General features: G+C 36.2%; 1 protein-coding gene across 3 annotated transcripts in view; it reads right to left on the bottom strand.

The window, feature by feature from the left end:
• MTA3 (metastasis associated 1 family member 3) overlaps nucleotides 1–12,773 on the bottom strand; it is a 134,156-nt gene that overhangs the window by 63,117 nt on the left and 58,266 nt on the right. For all 3 annotated transcript variants that reach the window (XM_064648350.1, XM_064648351.1, XM_064648352.1), the window contains exons 8-9: nucleotides 9,595–9,694; nucleotides 4,675–4,863 (exon numbers count right to left, since the gene is read on the bottom strand). In XM_064648350.1, the coding sequence (XP_064504420.1) occupies nucleotides 4,675–4,863; nucleotides 9,595–9,694 (289 nt within the window). The remainder of the gene's footprint in view (nucleotides 1–4,674; nucleotides 4,864–9,594; nucleotides 9,695–12,773) is intronic.

Below are 12,773 nucleotides of genomic sequence, written 5' to 3'. Positions count from 1 at the left end.
CTACAGGATAATGTATTCTCATTATCAAATTCTATTTTTTAAAAAGTAAATATGGTCATCTGTGCGACATTTTTGCAGGAGGAAATTAGCAAAAAGTATCAACTCTACAAAAGCAGAGAGAGCAGAGTTTTAAGTTTCTTTAGTTTCTCCAGGGTAAGAATGGACCACTCAAATCAGATGAGCAAGAAAAACTTAGCATCCTAAAATGAACATGGTAATTTTAAGGCATGTTTCCACACTTTTCTGAAGCTGGAAAACAGTTGTTCCTGCTTTCTATGAACAGTTCCAAATCTTGATTACCAAGGCCTTTCCTGCCATATCCGAGATGTAATAGTTCTAAATTTGTGAAAACCGTTGATAATGAAAAACCAAGAATTAACAAGCATAACAGCTGTGTCTTATTGTTAGAAAAATAGTTATATTTGGAGAACATAAAATATTCACTCTTCTTCCATCCTCCTACCCTGGGATGTGAAATAAAATATTCACTCTTCTTCCATTCTCCTACCCTGGGATGTGAAATAATTCAAGTACATCAAGTAAATTGAATTAGCTTATAAAGTGCAGGTTGATTAGGATTCAGATAGTCTTAAAGCTAGCAGAACCTCTCCTAAAAGAGTTGATGAGTCAACATCTGATGAAAATGATTATTCAAAGGCTAGACTGGTAATTTGATTACAAATGAGCTCCTCCTGTCTATTAAAAAAAGGTAAAGTCCCTTACACCATTTAATTTATAATAATTATCTTGCTTACTAAATATTTAGTGTTTATAGCTTAATACCTGAGCTGCACATTGAACATCAAATAGTGCCAGTTCTTACTAATTGCTAGAAAAGTAAATGAACCTGGCCTTTACAGAACTATCATGTACGGGCTGCAATTGCAGCTGCCATGCCTTGCAAATCTGGGCCGACTTAGAAAAGGCAACTCCTCTGGGATATAATGACTCAGGCAGGTAGTACATAACCCTTCTGCTCCAGGAGACTTCTACCAACCACTTTCTGCCATGCAACGTGACAGTCTTGCCTGTACTGTGGCATCACTGCGTGACTGCCTAGGTTTGAGTTTAATCTCAGGCAGTGCACACTTTAATTTTATCATTAGATTCTATGTGGAGACTCAAACAAGTTCACACGTAACTACCAGTCCATTATCTTCTCTGTCCTTGCTCTTACAACACATGTAAGAGTACTTAAACTTATCAATGACTTGTCACTGAAGAGGGGGATGATAATAGATAAATGTACTATTGTGAAAATCACTGCTTAAGTGCTACATATTTATACTTACATAACCTTGCAGACACTTTTCATATATCCATGATCTAAATCTCGAAGGACTATTTTCGATGATTACTTAAAAACCAAATGTGTGTTTTCAAATCCCTATACTTTTAGAATGCTACATGGGAAGTGAGAACAGATAAATTTTACTCTAGAGAAACTAAGATATCCCAAGACTACACAATGATTAACATAATTGAAAGATTTCAAATTAGATAGAACAGAATTAAATCAAGACTGCAGTGTTACCAGTGTCATATAAATTGAGATATAAAATAGATGTTATAAATTATGCTTTTAAAATGACGCTTTTCAAAAGATTAAAAAAGTGACTGAGAATAGACAACATCGCTGTACTAAGAGGCTATAATAAATTAGTGCTCCACATCCATTTGTGCTGCACTCTGACTCATCATGAACATAACCTCAGTAGGCTATGCAACACTATTACTAGACCTGTGTGTGTATGTGTGTGTGTCTCTTTCTTTGGGAGGAGAGGATGGCAAAATACCTGTGTTTTGGGAAGGAAGATTCAGTGAAAGAGGGTGTCAGGAATCTACTCAAGATAAAATTTGAACATTGTAAACAGCTTCTAGTAGAATCATCCAAATATCTACCATTTGAATAATACAAATGCAGAAGCAATTCTGGAGACACGTTACCCCATTGTATCATTTTAATATATATATCAATAGAATTGGGTACATAACATAGAAATTATACAGAAAATAAAAATACTATATAAATACTAGAGACAAGCCGTAGGTATACTTGGCCACGAATTCTGTTAGGACTCAACTTGTAAAGAGCCACGTGTTATATGATTAAGGTATTTTGAAAAGACAAATATTATATATTACCAACCATTTAACTAGAAGGCATAGCTCCTGAACTATTGTACAATTACAGCTGAGAACCATTTATCTGTATGAGAAATAATAAGGAACTGTAGTTTACATTAAAATGTCAATGCTAAAACTCTATAAAATATTATTTTTAAATAATACTTTATTGAACTTAACAGAGCTATTTCATCCATGATGCAACTTTCAACCAAATGTCATGAATGCAGTGAACACTTTCTCCCTTGGGAATCTCAAAATTAAGCACACAGATATAATACACCTATTAAAATGTCAGTTCTTCAGAAAAACAATAGCCTTCCCTTCCCACCTTCATTCAATTATCTGTTTCATTTCAGGACTGTGAAAGGGAAGGAAAGACAGCTTAGCTCACACTGCTAAGCCTCCTCCCACTGTTCCACACCCTATCTTGGAAGGACTTCTACTTTTACAGTACCATTTTCCCCTAATAAAGATTTTTAATAAAATTTTGCAAAGAAAAACAAAAATGAGCTCTGAGAGTCAAGCAGAATGAGATTAATGTGAAAATGTTTCAATCAACTTCAGTCTTAAATAATGGATTTAGTTTGATTCAATTCCTAACCTTTTCATGAAGCCCAGCTTGAACTTGGTAAAACAGAGGTAATCTTTTTCCTTGAAAGAAAAAGACCCTCCATGAAATGCGAAAAAAAAATTGCAGCAAACTACTAGCAATTCCAGTGATCAGTGCTGGAATCCATTTCATTTCATTACTCCACATTAGAATTACCCAATTAAAGCTTTACCACCCTACAGTGTGATACTTCACTACCAAAACCAGTGTAGTTAGAACATATTGGAAAACATTTCCTTTACTTTACAAAACTGCCCAAACACCTACTATATCAAAATAACTCCCTGTAGTTCACTTTAAAAGCTATCTGAATATAAATTTCTCTCTGCTAACCATAGAGGGAAAACCCAGCTTTTCAAAAACACCCAAGGGAGTCAGCCACGTAGCTGTTAATGAATTTCACTGGAAATTGTGGAAGCATTCTGCAAAGTTCCTGGAACTTTTTCAGATGCTTGTAAAATCCTTGTAAAAATCCTGAATGAAAGAGCTCACCATGAGACATCCTACCTGGTATTAAAACAATAAACAGATTATCTATTGTCACCTATAAGAAGAAGGGAGATAAATCAGACTGCTCAAACTACCAAGGTATTACTCTGCTCTCCCTTGCTGGCAAGATCCTGGCAAGAATACTTTTGAACAGACTAATACCTGCCGTAGCAGAAGGAATTCTACCTGAAAGCCAATGTGGTTTCAGAGCCAACAGGAGCACCACAGACATGGTATTTGTTCTCAGACAACTGCAGGAGGAGTGTAGGGAACAGAACAAAGGTTTCTATGTAACCTTTGTTGATCTCACAAAGGCTTTTGATATTATGAGCAGAAAAGGTCTGTGGCAGATTTTGGAACGTTTAGGTTGTCCTGCCAAGTTCATTAAAATGATCATCTTACTTCATGAGGATCAGCACGGTCAAGACAGATATGGCGATGCACTTTCTGAGCCCTTTCAAATCAGTCCAGCAATTTAATTACCTAGGTAGCATCATCCTCTTAGACAGTAAGATTGATGGAGAGATAGACAACAGGTTAGCAAAGGCATATAGAGCTTTCGGAAGACTCCGTAAAAGAGTTTGGCGAAATAAACACCTGAAGAAAAGTACAAAGATCAGTGTTTACAAAGCCATTGTGCTCTCTACTCTTTTATATGGTTCCAAATCATGGGTCACCTACTGCCATCACCTGTGACTCTTAGAACGCTTCCATCAACGCTGTTTCCGTACAATCCTAAACATCCACTGGTCAGATTATGTGACCAATACATCTGTTCTAGAACAAGCAGCAGTTATGAGTATTGAGGCCATGTTGCTGAGAACACAGCTGCGCTGGGCAGGATATGCCTCCCTAAGATCATGTTTTATGGTGAACTTGCCACTGGCTGCCACAAGAGAGGAGCCCCGAAGAGGAGATACAAGGAGTCCCTGAAGCAACATCTCAGCCTTGGCCACATTGATCTTCATCGCTGGTCTACTCTGGCCTCCAATCGGGCGGTCTGGAGACACACAATCCATAACGCTGCTGCTTCCTTTGAGAACACATGAGGATCACCATTGAAGAGAAAAGACAATGCAGAAATAATCGTGCCTTGCCGATACCATCCAAGGAGTCTTTCTGCTGTGCCTTTTGCAACCAGACTTGTCTATCTTGCATTGGCCTCTTTAGCCACCAGCGCACTTGTAGCAAATGTGGGTAGAGCCCTTCCCAAGTCTTCATTCACGAAGCCTACCCATGATGATATTGTCACCATTCTTCCAAAGAATGTCATCAGACAAGAAAGCATATTGATTTTCAGCCAGATAAAATGTATACATATGTTAGTTACATATGTATGCCACACAGATTTCTTCAATAGCTAAATATTCCAAACCTATAGAAAGCAGTTATGATCAACCATGTGAAAACACAGCTACAGGAACGTGTACAACTTGCATACTTACAAAGTCTTGTCGAATGTCATTGAAGTCCTTGCCATACTTTTCCAACGCCTCTTCAAACAAACTAGCTTCTGATGCTGACCACTCTTCCATTTCATCTCTACACAAGACAGGCCCTCCAAGTGGCACTAGAACACTGATGGCACTGCTCAAATCATAGTTGTGTTTATGCAGTGTATCCATTGCATGAAACTGGCAAGGACAAGAAGAGAATTAAGATGTGTTTAAATAGACAGTAGTCCATTTCAGTTAATGCAAATTCAATATATTATTCTCTATAAGCCAAGCGAGTAGCCTCAACTAATGCTAAATTTCAAATCTATCTTGATATCATAGTTTACTGCTGTGGAATATAAGGAAAATAAATTGTTTATTACTTCATTTGGGAAAGGAAATGCCTTGATAAAATGTTTACCAAAAATGACATTAGTTTATTAGTTCCCGCAAATTACTAGCAAACATTTCTGAAGAATCTTTAGTTGGTAGAAATTGGTTCTAAGTAACCCAATAAAGACAGTGGCATATATTGACTGAGGGGCCATCTTCAATTAACAGAAGCTCTAAATAGTAACTAAACAGCTGCTCAGACATCTATGTGCTCAATATTCTCATTGCTGGTGAAGGAAGACATTTATTGTTTTCATTATGATCATACCGAAAAAGAAGCAAGATATTTGTCTCTTGCTAAACACTGCTGTCAGAGACAGGTAAATAAGGTTTCTTTGGTTGATTCTCTTTGTGTTATAAAAGAGAAAAATGGAAAACAAACAAGTTAAAATGTTCTTCACACTACAAGCAACACTGAACACTCACATTGCTAACCAACGATGAGGAATATGAAAAGTAAACAAATCCAACCATTGGGAAAATGAGCAACATACAAGAAGTCTTTCTGACTCAGCATCCCAAAAGACCCCATCACCACAAGCATAAATTGTTTTGCTGAAGGAGGTATTAGAGTTATAAGACATAATACTGTATGTGACTGTGTAACATCAGTCTCCTTCGTATTTGTCCCACTACAGTGTTGAGCTGTGAGCACAGCATGCACACTCTCACATGGCCCTAAACTCATGAGAAAACCTTTCAAGGAAGGAACAGTCCTATATTATGTGCCAGTATAGCAATTCCAGAGCAATTCCAGTTGAGTTTCTGCATCCAAATGTACTGCAAATAATGGATTCTCCTGATCGTTTTCCATCTGCTATGAGTGACTATTGTCTTTCTCCAGAGTTCACTATAAGTCTTTGAGTGCTATCAAGCACAAGATTCTGGAACTGTTTCGTCTGCAAGAAGCAATGTCACTATTATCCTGCAATATGTCGTTTTACTTACAGTTCAAATTCACCAGCCTGGAGAAAAGCTAACAATGTCTAAAATCCATAAGCTTCATACTAGAGAATGTACACTGAAATCACTGGTTTATTGCTTGTCATTCAGGCAATGAGTAAACCAGCTCTAAAGATTGAACTCTTACAGCAGATACGTTAACAAGGTTTAAATCTTTTTTGAAATTGCAGCCATTGTGGAAAAGCAGTACACTTTCTTGATATTACTAAAGAAAAGATTCATAATGAACTCTGTGGATAAGTGCTGTCTTCACTGAGCTATTCTGTGACAGAAGACCACTGACAAGTTCTCTGATAACAACTCTCTGCCTTCTACAAGTTTGCCAGCCCTCACCTGCAATAAAATTCCCATATTGCAGTGAGCAAATTGTGGTAGCAATAGCAAGAAAAGCCCGAAGACATTACTAGAAGTTGTGAGAAAAAGTCCTGGAGTATCATCTTTACCAAGGATGAGAGGACCGCAAGAAGCAATTAGTGGGAGCCTGTTACCTAAGGAGCAGAAGGCTGGGAGACCTGGTGTTGCCTCTCCCAAATAGAGGCCTGAAGGATAGAGGAAGAACCACCCTTCCACAACAACTCTTGCCCAGAGCATACTGTCCAGCACAGATAAGGGGGCCCACCAGAGGAAAAGTGCTAGCCACACAGATAGAGGCAATTTCAAGTCTAAATATAAACAGGTAAAGAAAGAAACTTTCCACCAAAAGCTAAGGAAGGGCTGCATGGAGCAGTGGAGAAAGGACATGACAGGGCATGCTGCAAACAAGCTGCAACACAGCTCCCAAACCTGCTGCAATTTCTGTAGTCAGTTAAAGCAACTAGACTGAACTCTCTCCAACAAAGCACTCAGACTGGAAACAGAGTACAGATTCTATAGTTCAATAATATTTTAAGTATGTTTATTATATAAGCCACATACATGGAAGTCTAATCATTAAAACTACATTATTCAAAATGCAAAGGAAAAAAACTTCATATTTTTTATTATGAAGAGACAACCAAAACCAGATTTAAGTCCTTGCAGTAAAGTAGCACAGGCTCTTCTGAACATCTACTACAAGGAGCAAGTGATTCCATCAACGTGCTTTGTTTTAAGAGGCTCTCGCTTATATGTATATGCAATGTGCAGTGTTTAAGAATCTGAAACAGAAAGCCTTCTCATTCTTTTTCTCTTGTTAGAGAACAGTTTTCATTGTAAAATAAAACTCTGCCTCTGAGAAGCCCAGAAATGCAAGATTCACTTGTTTGTCTCACAAGTCTTTATCACTATAAGAGAAACACATTTATTATCATCTAAGAAGGTAAATACACATTGTTTCTCATCTTCAGTAGGGTTTTCTAAAAGCACTGGTAATTTCCTGCCTTGCCTCATTACACCTCTCACTTGCTATTCTGCTGCAAGACCTCCCTGAATTTATTCATGTTTATAACCCATGCTTTTTCTCTCTCTCTCTTTTTTTTTTTTAGTATCAGTCTGTTTACAGTTATCTCTGACCGAAACAACTAATTAGGAATATTGGAAAGCGACAGGTGGGGTGTACAGAAATCCCATTAACAGCACTTCAGGTGTAAGGGTTATCTGCCTTGCATTAAGAATATAGACAGTATCATTTTCTTAGTGTTATGCACCTATATCCCTTCCAAAGCATAAATGACATATGAAACAGGTCTTGCAAATGTCTCTACTAACTTTAACTGCTGCTGAAAATACGTTCCCAATTAGCATGGGAATGTCTGAAAAAGTAACTATTATAATGACAAATATGTCTTTTCTTAACTTAGAAGGAAGTGTGTTGCCAAAAAGCAAAAGAGAAGGGTTTTAAAAAGCTGAGGGGGTAGGAAAATGAGAAGAGACAGACACAATAATTAAGCCTGGGGTGGCTCCTCTGGTGCCTCATTATAAGATATGCCTTTCATTAAGTGTAATGGAACTTAATGGATCATTTGCAATAGAGAAACATTTACATGGCACTCAAACACTGAAAGTGTCCCTTTATTAGCAGCACTGCACATGTACTTTCAAAGAAGAAATTGCTATAAGGATGAATCTATTCTATTAATCACTGAATACAGTAAGAAGTATATGCAATATGTGAAATCTATTAGAAATTCTTATTCTAACTAAATCTTAATAAAATGAAAAATGTTAAAGAACTATCCAGATGAAAGAAATAAAGTATTTAATGTGAATATAATTGTGTTTGTAAAGTCATATCAGCAACTGTGAAACTGAAAACTCATTTTGATTATTACTGAAAACATTACATTTTGCCACTGCCTTTATTACACTACCATAGTCCAGACTAAATCTGATTCCTGTTTAATAGCCTTTGAGTACCCTGCAAAAGGTAATAAATTAAATATTTTTCTCATCATACCAATGAATATATTTTATCTGGAATACAAGTACTGCCCTACTGAAGCTGATCAGTCATCCATCTAGCCAAGCATTGTCTCTTATAGTAGCACCAAGGAATGTTGCATTGAGAAAATGTGCAGGTAAGTCTAATTACAATATGAGGTCAATTTCCATTTCATTGACCAGCATCTACAAGCCTTGGGAATTAAGAAGTTTAGATGGAACACCTTTCCCTACACTCCTCAGTACCCATTTATGGCCAATGGTCCATAATTTTTCTAACCCTTTTTTTTTAACCTGCTGGTACTGCCCATTCCCACAAAATTTTGATTTCAGGGGCTCTCTATCCACTTTATAAGGCAGTGTCTTAACTGTTTCAAACTGATCTTTTAGTTTTATCGAGTGTCCTCTGGTTCTAGAACTCCAGTATCTGGAGAACAGCAGGTCTACTTTAGCCTAAACTATCATCTTCATGATTCTGTACATAAATACTTAAAATAATAAACAACTGCTGATGTCTTTGGAAATGTAAGTGAAACCTGATTCTATGAAACAGTAATATTTTTTGTTCTCACATAGTTTTCCTGGCACGCCTGCATTACTGTAGCACATCTTGTCATCTCAGCTAGTACGAATATAAAGACAAACCTTTGGTCTGTAATTGATGTATTTTTAACTTTCTCTAAAAGGTGCAGGTGCTTACATTACAGCAAATATTTTAACAAACTAAGGAAACATAGTAAGAATATACTAATTAAAATGTTCTTCAAAAATATGCTTACAAAATCAAATTGCTTATTCTTTAGAAAATTTGATGACATATATAGTAAGTAAAAAGTATTATCTATACAATTTTCAATCAGCTTTACTACCACGTACTTCAAATCACACTGTTGCTCAATTACACCAAATGAATCTCTATACAATGTGCATTATTCACTCTGCTATGGAAATTACCACAGCTAAAATCAAGTGATTTACACTGTGATTACAAAGGCAGTACCACCAAGCTTACAGAAAACACACAGGACTTTCTACCACACACACACACCCCTTGCATGCATAAATAAATGTATATATATAAATATATATATATGTGTGTGCATATATACCTTGCAGGTATCTAAAGGACAAGAGAAGGAAAATAGGGACTGTGGAGTATCAGACAGTGTTGAATTCACAGATATAGAAGTTGTAGCTTTTTAAGAAGCCACCTACCAGTGTGATGTCTCGGGAAGCAGCAGCTGCACTCATATGTAAACTAGGTTGCCTGACGGAGCTACTGCAGTCCAGTGCTCGAGCAAACGTGCCAACCGCACTACAACAGACAAACAGTAGAGCCAGTAAATACACAGAAAGATGTGATCTCTTTTTATTATCAGACTATGTCATATCTATAAAAGTGTCCTTTTAAAAACAGAATCACATACTGTAACTGTTAAGACTTCAGATCTTTGCTAACTTGATACTCAAGAAAAACCACTCAACACTGCAGCAAAAACTCTGACCTTCTCCCCCCAAAAGTAACAACATACATGTCAGAAAAACAGCATAGAAACAAAAGATATTCAGGGAATTGTAACGTACCAATCTTTTAATATACCAATATTTTTATTAATTACAAAGTCAGAGATTCTACACAGTTTGGGTTTTACAACCATGACTTATTTCTAAAGTTAAAAAGCCATAATGCTTAACAAATTACAATACAAATTAAAAAGCAGTTCACCATGTCGCCATGAGGAAATTTTATTCACTTCAGTAGTGCATGTCTACTACCATCATCAGCGATCCAAAGAAAGCATATCAGCTTAGTCTAAGGTACCACCAAAATCCTATTTTTCTCACAGGTTTTAAACAACAATGAAATAAATGGATCTGTCAGCATGCTTAGTAAAAGTATTCCAGCATTATTGAAATGGACAAGTTTTTCTCCAAACCTTTACCTTTTTTTCCGCTTTTGTTGATTAATTGTACATGGCATTTATCACACTTATCAGAGCAACAAAAAGAAATAGAGGTGGAGAATTAGTGTGAATGTGACTGTTCTAAATTGTTCACATTTCTTGGAAGTACATCTATATGTCATGCCCAGTGAAGGGAAAGATGCATAACAGAATTTGACTGGGCTGAGCCCACACAGGAAATGAGCAAAGATGCAGCGACACAAAAGGTTATTAATTAACAGAAGAGAAGCTGCTCTAGTATCTGGAGTTGTATAATGACTCTTGAGGTGCATTGTGTCACTGTGATTTCAGAAAAAACTATTTGTTGCAGTTATTAAGTAAAGCCCTTCTAAATTCAAGACCTAGTTACATAACACTTCTAATGCAGCATAAGCCTCTGGACTAAGGACTGAAGCCTCGCCCAGCAATTACACTCTGCACAACTTATAAGTGCAAAATTATACCAATGAAGAATGTCACTGACAGATCAACACACATTACTGTATTCTATAAATCCAATATTCATCAATAAAATAATGTGCATCAAGACTTAAACTCACTGAGGTGTATAATGGATCATGGAGAAACTGCTAATAATGTCTGTTACTTCAATTTCATCTTGAATCTGAAAAGATTTAATACTGAATGTTTCAATACATGCTGCCAAAATCTTATAAGACACAGTTAAGATTCAACAGCAATGATTCACAGACTCCTGATATTAACTGCTTAGATTTCTAAAGGCTGTGGAATAAATAAGTGATATTCAAATACTGTTCCATGACCTTTGCTCCCTCTTTGCAGGGAACGCAAATATGTGACAAGAACACACACATACACTCTATTTTGTCTTTTTGTTTTGAAGCTTGGCAGTACATAGAATAGTATTTGTCCACAAATCAGTCCCAAGAATAAGGCTCTATTGTGAACACATTTCCTGATAGTCTGTCAACCCCTTTCAACATGTTGGCATTGGTAACAGTTGTAGTTGAACAGTCTTTCCTGTGATCCTTCTGTCATTACTGTTCAAACTGGTGAATGTAGCATGACTGTATTTCCCTTTTGCTGCTACCTACTAGCTTCTTAGCTTCCTTTTGCATAATCAACACTATTTTCTTTTTATCACATTTCTAAAGTAAAATCAGAGTCTGCTATAAACATTACAAGGAACATGTTCTCACAAGCCACTCTCTGGAGATCAAACTTTTAAAGCTGATTTCAGAGCCCAAGTGCATGTGAATTACGTTGCCCAGTATGTAAAGTCAAAAATTGTCACGATATAAGGTTTATTTTGAATAAGTGATAAAGAGGTAAGAATTGATGCACCAGTTGACACTGCTTCCAGTGCTGTATTGAGTAGGTGAGGATCACAACCAAGAAGCATGAGTTACACAAGGGCAAAAATAAATAAAACGCACAAAGACAAAATATTAAAAACAGTATAATAAAAAAGAATAAAACCAACATTATAATAACAATAATGCCATTTAGGGGGGGCAACAGGGACAGGAAAGGGGATGGAGATGGTACAGGACACAAACCAGGGGGTATGTGCATGTCTGTGGCTTTCTTGAAATCAAAGTAACTTCCAGTTCACCTTTCCTTGGAAACTTTTGAAAAACAGTGAATTTTTCAGACAATCCAAAGAAATGTAGAAATTCTAAAGCATTTGCCTATTAAACAGCAACTAGGCTCAAAATTTAATAGTGATATACGGTGCTCTGTAAAATCTAGCTATGCAATTCAGACCCTAATTCAATATGGATTTTTAGAAATCATTGAAATACACTAATTTTTATTTTTTTTTCAATTAAAAATGCAGATATGAGTAACATATTGATGCAAAGGTCAAAACATTTCCTTTGTCATTTTTTTCTAATAATAATAATACCAAAGAATTGTTTAAAAAAATGTTAAAAGGAAAAAATAAGTAACTAGTCAATGCCATTTCCAGAAGACACACTACTGTCTTCACCTACCTGCTACCAAAATAAAATTCAGTATTAAGTCAACACAGGCTGAACAGTCACACCATAAGTACTCATTTTTTTCTTTTTAAAAACTCTTCAATATTGATATCCCATTAAGTTGGTAGAATCCAAAGAATAACTATAAATATTTAATTGAAGCTATATTTAATTCAATAATAAACTCAACCCAAAAAACTGTGCTCAGCAAGCTACTTACAAATTACTCAACAAGTAATTAAAACACAAACTCAGCAAAACTCAACAAGATCTATGACCAAAAGAAAACCAGGGTGAGCTTTGTAGGGGTGTTGTACCTGTGTGCTTTACATTTAGCGAAAACTTCAGTTTAGGTTTTGAACACAGAAAATACATTTCTCCAAATTTGTTACAGCTCAACTCTAAGACATTAAAGGAAGTAATTGTTCAAATTTTTGCATAAGATTAGTATTAGTAGTAGTCGATGAAATTATGAAGCAGCAGA

Source organism: Pseudopipra pipra, chromosome 3 (assembly GCF_036250125.1).
Source record: "Pseudopipra pipra isolate bDixPip1 chromosome 3, bDixPip1.hap1, whole genome shotgun sequence".
NCBI classification, from domain to species: domain Eukaryota; kingdom Metazoa; phylum Chordata; class Aves; order Passeriformes; family Pipridae; genus Pseudopipra; species Pseudopipra pipra.
Note: the sequence above shows the minus strand (reverse complement) of the source record. Positions and strands in the feature narration are given on the sequence as shown.